Source organism: Mastigoproctus giganteus, chromosome 5 (assembly GCF_048544385.1).
Source record: "Mastigoproctus giganteus isolate SK-2022 chromosome 5, ASM4854438v1, whole genome shotgun sequence".
Lineage (NCBI taxonomy): Eukaryota > Metazoa > Arthropoda > Arachnida > Uropygi > Thelyphonidae > Mastigoproctus > Mastigoproctus giganteus.
In genome coordinates, this window is record NC_143579.1 from 64,337,082 (window position 1) to 64,357,485 (window position 20,404).

Consider the following 20,404-nt stretch of genomic DNA (forward strand, 5'->3'; position numbering starts at 1 on the left):
GTGTTTGCAATGGAATGCACTGGAGGAAACTCATGAGTCCACAAGTATGGCTGCTCCTCCATGGGGACTGTTAGTATCAAGATCGATCTTGTCTGCAGAGTGTATAATTTTTGACAGAAATAGATATTTTTGTTGTTAAATTCGTTTCTTGTAAGCAGGGTTGTAACGATGAATTAGTAGTTCGTAGATATCATCAATATTGCTGCAAAAACCTCTGCAATTCCACTGCATGGTTTGTTCCATTATTTGGTTTTGTGAGCAGAAGATGAGTCTGTCTGCTTTTTGTGAGTCGTTTGTTTATATCTGTCGAGTTCTGTTTTTTCTTTTCTTGAAAAATCTGGGCGTCCTGAGTCATTGCTTTTGTCTTGCATGTATTTCAAGCAGCTCTTCTGAGTTGGTGGTATCATCTGTGTCCATGCTTAAGGAGCGAGATTACTTCACCTCAACTGGATCTGATTTTTGCATATTCTCCACTGCTTGACAATGGGGAAGTCTCTGGGATGGGACTGTCAGCAGTGTATTACTGCATTAATCAACTACCTTTGATGGAGATGGTTGCTTGACCAAGAGGACTGATTGAGCCCAGTCTGAGATTGATGTGTCTGGAGGGATGGACACTTCTGTCTGACATGCTACTGATTGTTGACTGTAAGTAGCAGAAGCATAAGTGCATTTTGGCATATTTAATTTTACTTGTTTTCTTGCCTCTTGGTAGGAAACTTTATTTTCAATTTTATACTTTTGTATTTTCTTCCCCAACTTCCAGAGGTTGCAGTCTTTGGAATATGCCGGATGGTTGCCCTTGCAATTTGGACACTGTGGGGTTGATGCCTTAAATTCCGTTTGTATATGAGTTTTACACCCACAGTTTGCACATGTTGCGTCTCCATGGCATGCTGTCTGGGAATGGCCAAATTTCTGGCATTTAAAACATCTTAGGGGGATTGGGATATATGGCCAAACACACGACAGTTTAAATATCCTGCCTTGACTGAAGCTGGTAGATTTAGAGAACTGAAAGTTAAACTTATACTCCGGGTAGGGACTAAACTGCCATCTTTAGGGATCATGATCCTTTTTGCCTGTGCGACTTTTTGTTCTTTAAGTTCCTGAACTATTTCATGTTCAGGGACGTTCAATAAATCCCATTCAGTGATCACTCCCTTTGAAGAATTGAGGGTGTTATGTGGTGTGATTTGAAATGGGATTCCACTCAAGGATGTCAGACGTAATAATAGTTCAGAATGTCGAGAATTGGTGGTCTCTATTAACAAAATCTCCAGATTGGAGACTTTTCACCATTTTTGGTGAACCTGTAGCATGTTCGAGGCATCTCTGAATGATAAGGGGGCGAGCTTGCTCACAGGTTGTGTTGATAGAGAATGTATTATTAGGAAAGCTGGCGATTCCTGTCTGTCAGTGTCCTTTTTCATTCTCTTTGAGAGAGAGAGAAGCCACGGTCAGTATCATATTTGTCACTTTGTTGAGAGCACTTTGGCTCTAAACGTGGAAATTCATTTGTTTCCATTTTTGCTCCTTTTCACCCTGAGGGTTGGTTTTTCCCTTAGGTTACCGGCCCTGCCACATGGAGGCAGGAGCAGTGCCACCAGTGACCAAGCAGTTGTTTAAGTTAGTGATATATATATAAAGAATAAGAAAAGAAAGATGGATTGCCTTTCCGGGTTCTAACTTTTGACCTATAAAGCACAGAACCACTGTGCTTTATAGGTCATAAAATAAAATAAAAATAAAATAAATAAAAAAAGTAAATAAATAAAGTAAATAAAATAACTGCCGCACTAGAAAATAAACAAACTACAGTCAGTCCTCGTATAACACGTGTTTACATTACACGAATTTGATCATACATGATTTATAAATAGGGGAACGATATCTTATATAACACGAACCGAATTCGCTTACGCACGATTCGCCTTTGTGTTTACAAGAAATGGCAGTCGAACGCAGAATCACCCCAACCGAACGCAACACGATAGGAATGAAGAGAAGATTCTGAAAATGTATTTATGTTTTTTATATCAGTGAAGGTGAAACACATTTCACCATAACAACGTAAAAGCCAACACAATTCCAGCAAATGCAATTAGATCGACTTTACTACCAATTTATAACAGATTCCACTAGCAGAAACGCAACTGAAAATTATTTTTATTGTTTTATGGTAGTAACTCCTAGAAATGTGCTTTAGTAAAATGTGAGGTGTTAATCTCTGCCTTTACGGTGTTGTTTATTCAGTTGCTACACGCGCGCAACTTTGTTTATGTGTATCAAGCGTGCCTCCTCATTTTGTAATTGTGCTTTATTCCCTAAAAATGAGTAAAATGCTTAAAAGGTGTGAAAAGGAAGCGTCCTGGTGAAGACACTGCAGATTCACAGAGAAAAATAAAAGCAATATCGATAAACATAGGCGGACTAGGTCAAAAATTCTTACTCGGGAAAATTTGTAGTGACCTCATACTAGCATTTATGGCCAAAATCACACCGGCCTCTGGCCCACCGGGGTTTCTCCGGGAAGGCTTATAGCCAGTCCGCCTCTGTTGATATAGAAAAAATATGAAATTGTGAAAAGCTTTGAGCGAAATGAAAGACCATGTGATATTGCACGTGCTACAGACCTAAATGAGGCAATGCCGAGAATTACAAAGAATGCAGAGAAAATAAAAACAACTTTTATAGCAGGACCAACTCAAAGTGTAATTAAAATCCATTAGATTAAGACACAAAGAATTGGAAGAGATGGAACAGCTGTCATCTGTTTGGATAGAAAATCAAACAAAAAACAAGTTTGCTTACGATAGAAGCAAAAGCATTAGCAATATTTTATTACGTAATAGTCGTAATAAAATACGTAAGTATTTTATTACGATTATTTATTGTGTTTGGTAATGTTTTGGTTACAAATGTGTGTTCAATCTTGGGTGGTCGGCACCTAACCCTATTTTTCCCATAGGGCCCGTTGTTTATATTGCACGATTTTGCATTGCACGAGGGTTTCTAGGAACACAACTATTGTGCTATACGCGGACTGACTGTATATCACTTTGGAGATCGCTCTATAATCACAGGAAGAAAATCACTTGTCATTATTGCTTGGCACTCGGGGCCAACATGCGTGGCAACAGCTTCTAAGGATGTTTGTAATGGAATGAATCTGGAGGGGGATGCTTGAATCCACGAGTATCGCTACTTCTCCATGGGCGCTATTGGAGTCAGCCCTGTCTTGCCTGAATATAGTGTAATTTTTGATTGAACCTGAGACCAGAGATGGCAAATTAATTTCTTGCAAGCACATTGCAAGAGGTTTGTAGTGGTGAATTAATTCATGTATATCATCGATGTTACTGCGAAGATCTCTACAGTTCCATTGGATAATATATTCCGTTATTTTGGTTTGTAAGAGGAAGATGAGTCTGTCTGCTTTTCTTGTGTGGGTTGTTTATAAGGGTCAGGTTTAGATTTTTCTTTTCTGGGAAAATTGGGGCGTCCTGAATCATTTTTATCTTCCATATCACCATCTGCATGTAATTCAAGAAAATCTTCTTGGTTGGGTATATTATCGGTATCCATGCTTTTTGGTTGTGGTTGCTTCATCTCCACAGGATCTGATTTTTGCAATTTTTCTGCCTTTACTGTGGGTTAGGTTTTGAGTTGGAATTGTGAGTGGTGTATTATTATTTTTGTCAACTAACTGTGATTTAGCTGTAGGCTGAGTCAATAGTACTGATCGAGCCCAGTCAGTTATCGATTTGTCAGGAGAGACTGATACATCTGTCTGACATGCTATTGATTTGTCACTATGGGTAGCCAAAGCGTAAGTGCTTTTTGGTATGTTTGATTTTACTTGTCTTCTAACTTCTTGAAAAGATACTTTATTTTCCGTCTTGTTTTTCTGTATTTTTATTTTCCTAACTTCCAGAGATCACAATCTTTGGAGTATGCCAGATGATTGCCCCTGCAATTAGAACACCGCGGAGTCTGTGCCTTGCATTCTGATTGAGTATGAGTTTTGCAACTGCAGTTCGGACATGTTGCATCTCCACGACATGCTGTCTGGGTATGACCAAATTTCTGACATTTGTAGCATCTTAGAGGGTTCGGGATAAAGGGCCGAATGCGTTTAAATAACCTGCTTTGACTGAGGATGGTAGATTCGGTGAACTGAAGGTTAAAATATGCTACATGTTGGAACTAAGGTGCAGTCTTTTCACATCATGGTTCTCTTGGCCTGAGTTACATTTTGATCCTTTAGTTCCTGGATTATTTCTTCCTCAGAAAAGTTTAATAGGTCCCATTCACTGATCACTCCCTTGGAAGAATTCAGGGTGTTATGTGGAGTGACTTGAAATGGAATTCCACTTAAAGATCTTAACAGTAGGTCAGAGTGTCTTCAGAGACACTCTGACCTACTAACTGTACACTATTTTTGGTGATGAAGGTTGTGAAGACAGAGAATGGATGATCAGGAAAGCTGGAGATTCCTGCTTGTTTGCATCCTTTTTAGACTTTTCGACAGCGAGAAGTTATGATCAGTTTCATGGTTGTCACGTTGAGAGCTCTTTGGCTCTAATCGTGGGAAGTCATTAGTATCCATGTTTACTCCTTTTAGCCCTGGGAGAGGGACTTTCTTCTCCCAGGTTACTGGCCCCGCTACATGGAGGCAGAAGTGGTGCCACCAGTGACCAAGCGGTTATTAAAGTTAGTAGAGTAAGTTAGTATTTAATATAAATGCTAAAAAAAAAGAAAGGTAGATTCCCTTTCTGGGTTCTTACGTCAGATTTTAGGCAAAGAATCTCTTCAAGTGAACAAAACAGAAGAAAATCTCACAACAAAATAAGACTATATCACTTTCAAAGAGCACTCTATGAATCGCAGAGAAAAATCGCTAGTCACTATCACTTGGCACTCAGTGCCAGGTATGTGGTGTGATTGAAATTGGAATTCCATATGTAGTAGTAGTTCAGAAGTGTAGAGAATTGGTGGTCTCTATTAAACAAATCTCAAGATTTGCAACGTTTCACTATTTTTGGTGAACGTGCAGCATGTTTGAGGCATCTCTGAATGATGAAGGGGAGAGCTTGCCCACAGGCTGTGTTAACAGACAATGTATAATCAGGAATGCTGGTAATTCCTGTCTTCCAGTGTCTTTCTTCATTCTCTTCGAGATACAGAATGTCATGGTCAGTATCGTGATTGTCAATTTGTTGAGAACTCTATCTCTAAACGTGGAAATTCATTTTCTTCCATCACTGCTCCTTTTAGCCCTGAGAGTTGGTTTATCGACCGAAATTGGCCCGCCACATGGAGGCAGAAGTGGTGCAACCAGTGATCAAGCGGTTGTTTAAATTAGTAGAGTTGGTTAGTAATAGTATAAAGACTAAGAAAAGAAAGGTGGATTTCCTTTCTTGTTTCTTACTCTTTTGTTTACTTGAATTCATTCTGCGCTTTAGAGGTCAAAAGTAAGCACAATAGAAAATAAACAAAACTATATCTATCGCTTTAGAGCAGGCCCGGGCAAACTATGGCCCGTGGGCCGCATGCGGCCTGCCACACATATTTGTGCGGCCTGCGAGCTTTAACTGTACTTTTGAAAAAAAGTTTACTTATTTTATGCCTTTTGCGACGCCTTTTTGAAAAATAAATTTGTATATGTAATACATTATAGAATTTGTCAACTTGTAAATTGTTTTATCATCTCTGTATTGTTCAAATTGAGATAGAATTTGAAATTGTACGCGAACCGGAGCGAGCCAATGGGCGCTTCTATAACGGTATAATTTGTGATTATAAACTAACCGTGCGAAACTATGGTAACAGACAACCGGTGATGACGACAACAGCTTTGCTGTGGTGGCAGAGTAATAGGATAGGACTGCTGACCAGCCGCAGTTCCAATCTGTTTTCTCTGACTGTCATCCCCCCACAGTTAGTTTTTTTGCGTTATCTTCGGTTATCATCTTGGTGCCAGTAGCGATAAAAATAATATTTACGCCCTTTTAAAAATGAATAAAAGACGAAAAATTCAACAAGAGCATCGTGTCTTCAATGAAGAGTGGAACACAAAATATTTTTTTGCTAACATAAATAACAAGACTATTTGTCTCATCTGCCGGGAGAGTGTCTCGGTGTTGAAAGAGTACAATATTAAAAGACATTTCACTACTAAACATTCCGAATATGGTGCCAATTTAACTCCAGAAGCGAGAAAGAAAACTGCTGATGGATTGATTCAAAATTTATCTAGACACAAAATGTGTTTACGTGGCTAACTGAGGAACAAGAAGCTACTGTAGAGGCAAGTTTTGTTATTTCTCATATAATTGCAAAAAGCAACAAGCATTTTTCTGATGGAGACTATATTAAAGAATGTATGACTGAAGCTTGTGGAATTATATGTCCTGACACTAAACACAAATTTGAGAATATAAGTTTATCTCGGCGAACCGTAGTAAGAAGAATTGAATGTATTGATACAAATTTGAATGAGCAATTATTATCAGTATTAGAATCCATAACATGCTACTTGATAGCTCTCGACGAAAGTAACGACCAAAAGAATACTGCACAGTTATTAATTTTCATACGTGGATGTACCTCTAATTTTGAAATTATTGAAGAGCTTCCTTCAATGGAATCTCTTAAAGACCAAACAACGGGAGCTGATATATTTGAAAAAGTTGAAAAATGCTTAACAAGATATAATTTACAATGGAATAAAATGGTAAGCGTAACAACTGATGGAGCACCAAGTTTGACAGGTAAAAATGTTGGAGCATTAAAGAAAATTCAGAATAAAATTTGTGAAAATTATCCTGATTAAAATTTAATTACAATTCATTGTATTATACATCAACAAGTATTATGTAAAAATGTGTTAAAAGTTGAACATGTCACATCTTGTATTAGTAAATTAACTAGTAAAATTTAAAATTTAGTAATCTAGTAAAATTTAACTAGTAAAAGTTTATTTACTAGTAAATAAACTAGTAAATTTAATATGATCGAGGGGCCTGAAACACAGACAATTCGTTAATTTTCTTCAAGATATTGAATCCGAGTACACAGATATTCCATATCATAGCCAAATTCGATGGCTTAGCTTGGGAAAAGTTCTTCGGCGAGTATGGGATCTTAAAGGTGACATCATTCCATTTTTAAAACTGAAAAATATTATGGACTTTCCCGAATTAACTGATAATAACTGGATTTGTGAATTTGTGTTTACCCTGAACATCGTGACACACTTAAATACTTTCAACACCGTGTTACAAGGGAAAAATTTATACGCCCATGATGTGGTAAAAAGTTTGAATGGATTTCAATTAAAACTCCACTTGTTCCTTCGACATTTATTGATTAACAAGGTAGACCACTTTCCAACCATGAAGTTACTGAAGATTCCAGAAAGTAAATTTCAAAAATATTGTGAAATTATCAACGCTTTGAATGACGACTTTTCACAAAAATTTGGCAACTTCCGAAAAATTGAGACAAGTTTGGCAATAGTGCCGACTCATTTTCAATAGAAATTGATAGTGCACCGAGTGAACCACAACTTCAGATTATAGATCTGCAGTGTGATACTGATTTAAGGGAATTGCACCGTCGTGAGGAAATCTGTAAATTTTACAATACTCTTAATTCAGACAAATTCGACGAACTTAAAGATTTTGCCCGAAAATTGTTGGTTATTTTTGGATCAACCTACTATGTGAACAAACATTTTCCATCGTGAATCTAAATAAAAATTCTTTACGATCAAGCATCACCGATGAACATTTACAAGCAGTTTTAAGAATCTCAACTACAAAATTAACACCCGAAATTAAAAAAATGTTAAAAGATGCAAAACAGTTCCATTCATCTCATTAAATTCTTGGTTGTTAGAGAATAATTTTTTTTATGTAATATTTCTTCTTCATGATAACAAATAATATATATCTAAAAATAGTATTTTACGTGCGGCCCGCCTTTTTTTTGAATTCCTAATGTGGCCCTTCAGCCAAAAAGTTTGCCCAGGCCTGCTTTAGAGAGTACTCTATAATCACAGTAAGAAAATCGCTTGGCACTCAGGGCCACGGTGGCTGTTGCAGCTGTTAGTACCTGCATTGTGATATGATCGGTGGCAGTGTCAATAGCAAAAGACTCAATGATGTCCTCTTCAAAAGATACATGATTGGTAAATTTTGTCCAGTAATAATTTTTTCACTCCAATTTTTCCATAATAGGAAAAGCTGGAGGGAATGGGAAAATTAATTTTTGACACATGAATAAAAAGTCTGCTTTCCTGCATTATTTGGCCATTCCATTCTAATATTTATATTCTCTATCTAATATTCTATTCTTTTGATGGTTAAGCCATCCATGATAATTTGGTAAAATAATAATTATAATAATACTAATAGCATAGTTACATTGGTGTAGAGGTTCTAGGTGTCCCAGGTGTAGCAACTCTAGAACGATCTCTTGTTCCCTTTTCACGAGTTGGTGTTATGGGTTGCTTAGTTGGTTGACGTTTAGCTGAAAATGCTTTGGTAACTTTATCAATATCAGGTTGCCGTTTTGACATATCTCCCATAAAACCCTAAAAGAGAAGCAATGAAATTATAATATTTAAAACTTATATTAAGAAATTTAATGCATCATGTTTCATAATTTTAATAAAAACTTGCTACTTTACTTCATGATCTTTGATCAATTGTTCTAGAGTTGGAAGATCATCAGGTAGAGGTTCCGCTTCTAAAGTTGTAAGACTAGCTTCTGCAGATGTTAACCACGATAACAATTCTTCCAAAAGATCTATGATGTCTCTTAAAGAGCGCAAATGATCTTGCAGACGTTGATCCCTTTGACGAGCCCAAATGGATATCTGCAAATAATTAAATTAAGCATTAGTTGACAGTCTCTTGGATTAAATTTGGTTTAAAAGATGTCCTAAAATGCTTTCTTTCAGATTTCAGGAGTATCATATAACAAACATATATATCAGTTACATATTAAAAGATAATTAATTATTTTTTGTCTCTTTAGTAATATTTAATGCAGTTCTTTATAAATAAATCACCTATTGCAATGCATACTTTAATAGAAGGTGTGAGGATTTTTGATTTAGTTTTGTAACTAAATCATGACCATCACACAAATGTAACTAAATTGTGACCATCACACAAATTTATTAAATACACTTTGGGAAATAATATTTTAACCTGGCAGCAGTAGTGCAGGACATGTCAGGTCCCTCATGAGAAAACGTTTTGTACATTAATTTTTTGTTCAAGAATAATTTACTGAAACATTCTCTACCTTCCTAAATATATACCCAGATAATCAATTTTATAAATTTATGTGCTTTGTTATTTATATATTTATGTGCACAGCAATTCATGGGTCTCTATCCAGTGTTTCCATTGTGCAATTAATGACAGTCATTTTAGTTCAAGGTCACCCACAGTTATGCTGTTCAATTTTCTAAACATAGCATCATTTCAATCTTTGAAGGAACATTTTAGGACTTTTGCAGAGTAATTATCTGAAAACATGTGTTTTCATAGGGTTTTAAGTGCAATGGCTACTTAGGCCATATTGCACTTATGAACATGGTTCATACTGCCTGTGTTAGTTGATGTAGAAGCAGTTAGAAACGGCCATACAGTCCTATTCGTTTTAGGAAGGAGAAGAATTCTCTGAGATTTGATTTTTTTGCCTATGATATGATTAAGCAACAAAGGTTCCTCTAAGCTTGACAGAGAACTGAATGACACTAGTCGAGCATTATCATACAGATTACATTCCAAAAGTATGTATTTCACTGTGAGTGGTGTATGACAATGATTACACCGAGGAGGGCCATTCCCTGACAAAAGGAATAGATGGGTTAAATGAGAATGGCCGATTCTGGCTCTGGCTAGAATTACTTCTTCTTGTCTGTTTGCAATGAGGCTAGAAGCACATAATTTTGATAAAGGTTTAATTTGAAGTAGTTATTTATGAATTTGCGCTTGCCATTGAAAAGTCCATTGATCTTTACATATTCTTTGTATATTCATTTTATAATCTGTGACTGGTACTAGGGAATTCGTTGGGGCTGAGCTGGATGGATTTTTGGCAGCGTCATCTACAATTTCATTTCCTGGTATTCCAGTATGGCCTGAGATCCAGCAGAAGATAACCTTTTGTTGATACTCTCTGAAACGTATCAACTCTGTTCTAATGTGCTTTAATAATGGGTGATTAGGTGGGGAACTGCTTTTCATGGCTAATAAGGAACTTTGCAAGTCTGTGTATATTATGCTCTTTTGAATTGAAATATGGAAAATATTTTCTAAAACAAGTTTTATGGCATATAATTCAGTTGTGTAACTACTACACTCTGTTGGAAGAGATAGAGAAATGGTAGTATCAGGGAAGATCGGCTGCACCCGATTCACTCTTAGACTTCAATCCATCTGTATATATTTTAGCAAAGTCAGGATACTGTTGAGTATGTGCAATGTGTAGCTGTTGGATGTTAATGTCTGATAGATAGTGTTTTCCCCAGAGGTGGAAATAATTTTCACAAGATGGCATGATGACAGGCCATGGACGGTCAGGATCTATAGGATCTGGGAAGATTTTATTGACGTGTATATCCCAATCTTCTGCTAGTTGCTTTAGCCTCAATACCAGCAGGCCGAACTGTCTGTGGTTTGTTTCTATAGAAGGTCATATACTGCGGATTATAATGTAGTGACCAATTAGGATGGGTCACCTCGCTTTCGATCTTGGTTGCATAGTTCAGGACCAACACTTTCTCCTGATATTTAGGGGAGGTTCATGGGCTTCAGCATACAAACTTTGCACTGGAGATGTTCTGAACTGGAGAAGTTCTTAGAACAGCACCTGGTGCTGTTCTAAGAGCTGAATTTTGAATAGGGTTGAGGCGAGATAAAGCACTCTCCCTAGCAGAATTGAAGACAGGTGCACCGTAGTGCAGGTGTGATCTGATTATGGATCTGTATAAATGAATCCACAGTTTTCGGAATGAGTTTAATTATATGATTCATTCTCATTGCAAATAAAGTGGCACTGAGAACAGATCCTTGTGGAATTCCTTCTTCTTGGATGTCCTCTGAGGAACCCTCTCTAAGTTTTTAGAGAGGGTTCCTCAGTACCGAATTGGAAAGGATCTCTGTTGATGTTGTTGTTTGTTATTTGGTTTTTAGGTGCATTAGCAACTAAGGCCATATTGCTCCAGGGATATGCAGTGGTCATTCCCTGACCTTTCCGCATCCTCCATATTTGGTAGTCACTGGCTTGAATCCCGGTCTAATCAAGAAGCGTATGCTACACACTGCTGCTCCTGTCCACCTGGTGATCTCTGTTGAAGAAAATTTTGGATAAAATATGGTAAATTACCACTCAGGCTAAGAGAATGTAAATCCTTTAAGATGCCAAAACACCACGTAGTGTCAAAGGCTTTCTCAACATCAAGACAGACCATGACGAGATGTTCCTTTTTGATGAAAGCATTTATGATATTTGTCTCAGCTTTGTTCATGAGATCCAATGAAGATCGGTTTTTCCGGAATCCAAATTGGTTGTTGTTAGTCGAGTTTTGAGACTCAAGGAACCAGGTGAAATGGCAATGTATCATTTTCTCGAGAGTTTTACTGAGACAACTGGTAAGGATATCTGCCTGTAATTTTGAGGAACAGAATGATCTTTACTGGGTTTGGCAATTGCTAGTACATAAGAATGACACCAGGAACTTGGGAAGATATGTTCAGAAAAAATTCAACTGTAAAATATGAGCAGTGAAGAAAGTGACCTTTGATCCAGATTTCGGAGCAATACATAATATATCCCATAGGGGCCAGCAGCACTGTTTCTTGAGTTGGTAAGTGATTGCTGCAGCTCAAGCATGTTAAATGGTTGATTATAAGATAAACCAGAATTGTCAGTGAAATTCAGTCTAGATTTCTCTGTAATGGTTGAAAACATGTGATTAGAAAAGTTGAAGTTGGTCCACATACTTCTGCTAGCAGTATAGCAAAGAGAATTCTAAGTAGAGAAAAAGCGTGCAAGCATAATTTTGAAATTTTGCTCCCTTAAAGGTTTTAAAAATTTTATCTAGTTGCAAATGGAGGTGACTAATATTATCTATCTATTAATATAAATATATATATATATACACTGTCCAGTCAAAACACTATGACCACCCCTGCATTTTAGCAATCAGCTGTTCTTCTGCACGTAGTGGCACACACGTGTCATGGCAAAAATCACTAAATGGGGGTGCTGCAGTTTTGATAGAGACAGGCAAAGGACAAATTCTGACAAACTTTGAAAAAGGGTACCAGTTGAAAGGTGGCAGCATTAAAGAAACTGCAAATCTTGTGGGCTATTAATGTAGTGCTGTAGTTAAGGTGTTACAAGAGTGGCCATTGGCTTATCAATGGTCTTGGAGAATGTAGGCTGTCCTGCCTTGTGCAAGCTGATAGACAGAAAATGTTGGAATGGCTAACCATGGACTTCAACCAGGGGATGACCACTGGTGTTTTCAAGACTGTGATCCAACAAACTTTCCTCCATGTGGGTCTGCAGAATAAGCACCTGGCCAAGGTACCCATGCTTATGGCCACCATTGTGAACTATGCCTAAAGTTTGCAATTGAACAGCATCAATGGACCATTGATGACTGGAAAAAAGTTGCCTTTTCTGATGAATCTTATTTCCTACTAGGTCATGTGGATAGTAGGTGAAGGGAACAAAGATAAAGTACAGATCAAAATCACTCCAATGTCAGCTCCAACACAAACAGGTAAGTGGAAGCAGTGTTTTGGAATGAGGGAAGTTTTCTTGGGAATTTTGAAGCCTTTATACCCCTAGATGGCACTATGAATGCTAAAAACTACCCATCCATTGTGGCTGATCAGATATATCCCTTTATTATTATCCTGGATAACACAGGTGCATTCCAGCAAGATAATACACCCTGCCACATTGCGAGTATTTTTTAAGAGTGGTTTGCTGAACTTGAAAGTGACTTCCAGGTGCTGAATTTGGAGACATGAACATCTCTAAGATTATATGGCCCAACAGATCTGGTGTTTGGAGGATATTTCACCACAGACTATCACAGATCTACAGGATGCAATCTGGCAACATGGTACAACATGCTTTCTTCAATGTTTAGAGATCTTATTGAGTCAATGCCTCACCATGTGGCAGCAGTACAGTAAGAGGAGGACATATCCACCTATAAGGTAGGTATGTCCTCCAACAGTGGTGATAATGTTTTGACTGGACAGTGTATAAGCAGACATGCACATGCATAATTCTGAAATTTTGTATGCTTAACTATTTCATCAACTTGAAAATGGAAATGCCTAATAATTTCATGTTTATATTTTATATTTATATATTATTTTCTTATTTTCAACAGAATAAAAGTTTCTACACATCTCTGTCATATGCATAATTTATTGGGTACATCATCAAATGCAGACATTACAGGGATATCTGAAATGGTGTCACTGAGCTATAAGGAATGTAGAATTTGGATATGATTTAATATGAATATACAGGGGAAGGACAGGTAATTTCAATATCCTCTCTTGCTAAAAGATGTTCACTAAAACTAGTGTTCTATACACATTATTTTTCCAAACATCTAGTTCTAAAATTGTCTTAGTGCCAAGCAATAGTTAATGAGAAAAATAGAAAAATAACAGAAACTAACAAAAAAAAAAAAAAAAAAAAAACAAGTCCATTTAGCCAAATTAACATCTGCCAATGGTTGTCTTACCTACACCACAGTGAGGCAAGGCCCTAGTTTCTCCTCTTATTTTATCTGTTCAAATTAATCTGCCTTTTCCTTAAAAGCAAATTCATAAAATGATCTCAACTTTCTAGAGTCAAACACTGCATCTTACAGATTATTATTATCCAAGTCCAGTTCATAATGAAAAGTGGACTGGATGTTTGCACAGAAAGGCAATTCCAAATAACAGGAGTTTTTTGACTCATGGACTTATGCATCAGTGCTTATATATTAAATGTGGAAGTTATGGTCATTCTGAAACGTGCTCCTAGATATCAAACAGTCTTCTTTATTGAATTTTTATTCATTGAGAGCAGGTAAAAATATCATGTTGTCATCAAAACACAGTTTTGTTTGAATATACATTAGTTCCTCATGGGTTAAGACTATTATTTTATTAAACATTATTGAAAATTTTATACATTCCTACTTTAGACTACTACAGGTGTTCATCTATATTTTACTTAGTTTATTGGGTTGCGATTGTTTATAAGTGCTAAGACAAGTTAGGCCATGAAGATTTCATATAAAATTTCTGCCTGAGACTGGCTAACTAAAAGATAAACGCATTCAGAGAAAATTCCTTTGGTCTATAAATAACAAATTTGAAACAAAATTTCCAAACTTAAAATTTAACAAATGTAATTATTTATAAAAAAAAGCTACAAAGATAAAAAGTACTCTTCAACTACTTAATCTTTCTAATCTCTAAATCAACTAAGTAATTTCTAACCTCTTCCCAGCGTGACTGGATGATTGTTATCCAATATCTAATTATGGATAATGCATCAGGATGACACTTTTGGAGAATTTCTTGGGCTAAAGTTATAGTGATATCCTTGTTGTCCTCTTGTTTTGTCATTTCTTGAAGAAACTTTTGGTGTTCTGTTATTTGCTGTCTAGTGGTTTCTTCATCTTCAGGTAGAGGCCCAGCAAATCGCAACCTCATCTCTGCTTCTGTGAGCCATTCCAATAGCATATGCACAGATTTGTAGAGTATTTCTGCCTAAAGAAATATAGAAAGAACAACTGATTAAACACTATATTAAATATATATTGAGGATATGAATGGGATGGAGATAATAAAAGCATGACCACTCTAAAATTAAGAACTAACTAAGGAAATCTTAATGTTACATTTTGCACAACAATCAAGGTCAGTGTCCTGCACAAACAGCTTCAACTTCTGGAACATTCACTACTAATTCCCTTAATACTAATCTACAAGAAATTCTTCAGCGGGCAGAGATAACTTAGTTGATTTCAATCCTTCTAAAATTCAGTCTTATCTTATATCTCACAAAAAGGATTCTTCATCTCCTATTCTTATCTTCGATTGGTTGGTTGGTTGTTTGGGTTTTAATGGTGAATCAGCTACTAGGGCTAGAATGCACCAACACCAAGTCCCATACAAAATAACAGTGGGAATTTCAATGACCTAATTACTTAGGTCACTAGATCAATATATTTATAAATATAAATATGTAAAAAGTAGGAAATATTCAAGACAGAGGGAGAAAAGGATAAAATGGTGGAGATTGAAAGAGGAGGGTTTGAGGAAGGAGTTTAGGCAAAAGGTGCTAAAAGGAATAAAGTTACCGGAAGACATGCAAGAGTGGTGGAAGTTAAATAGTTGTATCATAAGGAAAGTTGGAGAAGAGTTGTTGGGGAAAACATCAGGAAAGGGGGTGCCGGAGGCTTGGTGGTGGAATTAGGAAGTGCAATCGGTGATAAAACAAAAGGAGATGAAGAAAAGATGGGATTTAACAAGTAGCCAAGAAGATAAAGCAGCATAAAAATTAGCAAATAAGGAGGCAAAAAAGGGCTATGGCAATAGCAAAGGCAGTGGACGAGGCCTATGGGGAACTGGAAAGGAAAGATGGAGATAGGCAATTGACGTCTGGGTGTCTATGGCCATAGTGCGCCATGCAAAGGTTAGTATTTATGCTATTTCTTTATGGATCGAGATTCAGGAAACTGATTTTTGACTAGCTAAAGGAGGTGGTATACATTGATCGCTTTGAGAAAGATAAAAATTTTTGAGACATTTGTTTTATTGCCCAAAAGTGAAACAAGTGTTAGTGGGTCTTCAGTTGTGGCTGGAGTGAAGCGATTCTGGCATTCTATTGCATATTTTGTGCATTCCACAAGGATATGCTTCACTGAAAGCACTGTTTTACAGTGATCACACTGGGGGGTGAATCTCCCCTCTTAAAAGATGGCCTTGCTCAAGATTTGGCTTGATACTTCGAAGCTTATTTTCAAGTTGGTTTTGCCATGTTGACTGCCACTGGTACATGCATTTTTCCTGTATTATTCGTCTATAATCTTGATATGGAACTCTCCACTGTACATCACGTGGTAAGTCGGCCGCTTTTGTGGCATTGTCCGCTAATTCATTTCCTGGAATTTCCATATGTCCTGGGACCCAACAGAAGTGTATGGTTCTTCCAAGCTCAGATAAGGTATATAAAGAGTTTATTTCATTTACGACTGGGTGGGTGATGTTCATGGTGTTTTCCAGGGCTTGAAGTGCACTTAGAGAATCAGAGAAAATTATACTGTTTTCAATATTGGAGGACTCGATATGCTTCAGTGCAACCCGGATTGCAATTAGTTCGGCAGAAAATATACTGAACTCGTGTGGCAGTTGGTAGGCCAATGTTATGTTCGGAAAAACTGCGGCGATTCCAATGTGGGCGTCATTCTTTGATCCATCTGTATGAACTATAACAAAGTTTGGAAACTGCTCCACCACTGCAAGGTACAATTGCAAGAAATTTTCTTTATGTAGTACAGATTTATCCCATTTATGAAAGTATTTATCACATGAAGGTGGAGTAATGATCCACGGAGCAAGGAGTAGTGGAGGAGTATTTGCGATATTATCAAAACTCAGATTAAATTCTTCTAGAAGATGTCTTATTCTTAGACCTAATGGTCGGTTAGCAGTAAGGCGGTTATGGTATAACCTGCTGTGTTGGGGAGTGAAAAGTAATTCCCAATTTGGGTGTTCAGGCATAGATCTAATTTTATATGCATAGCGTAATATAAGTTGTTGTCTTCTGATAGAGAGAGGGGGTTCGTGAGCTTCGGCGTATAGACCAGGGGCCGGCAAATTACGGCCTGCGGGCCAAATCCAGCCCGCCCATAATTTGATTTATTTTTAATAAATCAAATTATGCACTGCAATAGCCGATAGTTGAGTTGAGAATAATGACTGCACGTGGCGCTACTGGTGTCGCATATTTACATTCTGTCGTCTACCGTAGAACGAGTGTTGCCAGAATTTCTCTCGGTTTTGCTTTAGCGGCACACGTATATTGTCTGTCACGGCGCTCTGCGATCTATTTTTCCCCTTTTATTTATTACCCACCGTTTCCATGTCACCCTCAAGACTAAATATGAAGAGAAAAGTGGACTTCGAATGTCGTGCTTTTAAAGCTGAATGGAGTGTGAATTATTTTGTCATAGAAATAAATGACAAAGTATCATGTTTATTATGTAATGACACAATAGCTGTGCAAAAAGAGTACAATATACGTCGTCATTACCAAAGTAAGCACGCGGCACAATATTCAAAACTCACAGAAAATCAACGGAAGCTAAAATTGGAAAGTTTAAACGTAATGCATCATCACAACGCTGTTGTTGTTGTTGTATTTGGGTTTTCTGGCACAAGGGCCTCTTGGGCCATATTGTGCCTGTTCGATATTTGCTTATCACTAATTTCTCATGTTATTGTGATCATAGGCTATTATAAAGATTTATCTGTTTCAAATAAGTAAACAGTTCCTCCAAATTTGCATCATTGCCAAGAATCTGCAATAAGGTAATCGGTTCCTTCAAATGGGATAGGGATGTAAAGGTTGATTTTCTGGTAGTTGAAAGTTGGGGACATTCAATGAGAATATGATATATTGTCAACTGCGACTGGCACAACAAACACTGAGGAGGGTTCTCTCCCATAAGCAAATACAGATGAGTTGGATGTGAATGTCCAATGCGGAGCCTTGCTAGAATTACTTCTTGTCGCCTGCTTTTCCTGATACTAGATGTCCACAATTTTGGCTCTTTTTTTATCTGCAGCAGTTTATTATTTATTTGAGCTTTCCAGAGGTCAGACCATTGCTTCCTACATGCTGTTTCAATGATGGATTTGTAGTCGGTGTAGGGCACTGTTTGTTGCCTGGAATTGCTTGAGTCAGGGTGTTTAGCAGCGGCGTCCGCTTGTTCATTACCTGGAATGCCTGCATGACCAGGTATCCAGCAGAAGGTAACCTTCTGGTTGGCTTTTTGACAGTAAAATAACTTGGACCGTATCTCTTTAAGAATCGGATGTGAGGGCGACATGGTAGTTTGAATGGCAGTGATTGCACTTAAGGAGTCTGTGTATATCAGGGATTGCTTTATACAGCTGTTGTGTATTCTATCTAGAGCTAGTTTAATAGCAAATAATTCTGCAGTATAGATAGTACATTCCGTTGGAAGAGACACAGCATCTGAAAAGGTAGAAGAAACTGCTGCAGCACCAACGGTTGCATCTGTTTTGGAGCCATCAGTATAGATAGGTACTTTATCTGAATTTTCCAACAAATGAGTTTTATGGAGCTGTTGATAGTTTATATTTGCCAGTGAGGATTTTCCCAATCTTGAAAAGAAATTGTCGCAGAGAGGTGAGAATTCAGTCCAGGGAGTTTCAGGAGTAGCAAGGTCTTGGAATATGTTGTGAAATTTAAGATCCCAACTGATTGTGAGTTCTTGCAGTCGAATCCCTGCAGGGCGGTTTTCATTAGGCTTATTGTGATATAATTCAGCATATTGAGGATCAAACAGGTACTGCCAGCTAGGGTGGAATGGCATGCTTTTAATTTTTGCTGCATACTTACACAATAAGGATTTTCTCCTGAGATGCAAAGGGGGTTCATTTGCCTCAATATACAGGCTGTGGACCGGAGATGTTCTGAAGGCTCCCACAGCTATCCTAAGAGCACTATGCTGTATGGTGTTCAGACGTAATAGTGAACTTTTCCTAGCGGAGTCATAGACAGGTGATCCATAGTCTAATCGTGATCTTATTAAAGCTCTATACAGATGAAGGAGAGAGCTTCTGTCAGCACCCCAGGACTTAGCAGAGACTGCTCTCAGGATGCTCAGTTTTTTTAGACATGTAGTTCGAAGGAAAGCAATATGGGAAGCAAAATTAAGTTTGTTATCTAAATATAACCCCAACAGTCGGAAACTGTTAGTGACAGGAATCAGGTTGTTTTTTAAAAATATTTCTGGATCTGGGTGAAGTTTGCGTTTTTTACAAAAATGAATTGCACTAGATTTCTTTTCTGATAGGGAATAGCCATTCCGCAATGCCCATGATTCAATTTTAGCGATGGAAATTTGGAGTTGCCTTTCAATGGTGTTCATGGATTGGGATTGACAAGAAACAACGAGGTCATCAGCGAACATATACGATTCTACTGTATTAGGTACATCCTGTGTCATGTTTGTAATTCTTATTGAAAATAACGTCGGACTAAGAATGGACCCCTGAGGAACACCCTCCTCTTGTTCAAATGATTTAGATAAATTGTTCATGTATCTAACCTGAAATGTTCTGTGGCATAGGAAGTTTTGTATAAAGTGGGGTAAATGACCTCTCAAGCCAAAAGAATGAAGATCTTGAAGTACACCGTATCGCCAGGTGTTATCAAAGGCTTTCTCAATATCAAGATTGATCATGACCAGATGTTGTCCCCTTATGAAGGCATTTCGGATGTTTGCTTCTGCTTTTATCATTACATCTAACGTGGACCGGTTCTTTCGAAACCCGTACTGATTGTTATTTTGCAAGTTGTTAGTTTCCAGGAACCACGTTAGCCGCCTGTGAACCATTTTTTCCAAGACTTTGCCTAAGCAGCTGGTCAATGAAATCGGCCTGTAATTATGTGGAAAGCTGCGATCCTTTCCTGGCTTTGGAAAGGCTAGTATAATTGAGTGACGCCATGAGTTTGGGTAAATATTTTCTAGAAATATTCGATTGTAATATTTTAACAATACCCTTTTTGTTCTGTTGTTTAGTTGGCTTATCATGATGTAGTAGATCCCATCTGGACCAGCAGCACTACTGGAAGTTTTATTGAGCGCCCCTAAAAGTTCTGTTAATGTAAATGGCTGGTTGTACGGGTGTGAAACTCTGGTGGAGAAATTGATCTTATGCTGCTCTGATGATTTTTTAATTTTCTGAAAGATTGGGTCGTAGGTGGATACACCTGATATACTGGCAAATGATTCGGCTAAGGCATTTGCAATTTCTGCCGGAGAGGACAACTCCTTTCCTTTCCAGTTTAATATTGAGGATGGGGACTGGACATATTTGCCATCAATTGTTCGTATTTTCTTCCAGATGAGTCTGATATCTGTGTCCTTGTTTATACTAGAGGAAAAGCTAATCCATGCTTCTCTTTTTGCTTTCCTTCTTATTTGGCGGAACTTAGCTTTCATTCTTTTAAAACTAATTAGGTTACTGGTTGTGGGGAATTTGCGGAACAAATTCCAAGCCCTATTTTTTTCCTGTTTAGCGTATGTACA

The 20,404-nt window shown here is 37.5% G+C and overlaps 1 protein-coding gene across 7 annotated transcripts in view; it reads right to left on the reverse strand.

Annotated features, from left to right (window-relative positions):
* LOC150085455 (uncharacterized) overlaps nt 1–20,404 on the reverse strand; it is a 1,845,429-nt gene that overhangs the window by 330,091 nt on the left and 1,494,934 nt on the right. For all 7 annotated transcript variants that reach the window (XM_090374043.1, XM_090374041.1, XM_090374042.1 and 4 more), the window contains 3 exons: nt 14,553–14,825; nt 8,699–8,887; nt 8,433–8,602 (listed from right to left, as the gene is read on the reverse strand). In XM_090374043.1, coding sequence (XP_090230169.1) covers nt 8,433–8,602; nt 8,699–8,887; nt 14,553–14,825 — 632 coding nt within the window. The remainder of the gene's footprint in view (nt 1–8,432; nt 8,603–8,698; nt 8,888–14,552; nt 14,826–20,404) is intronic.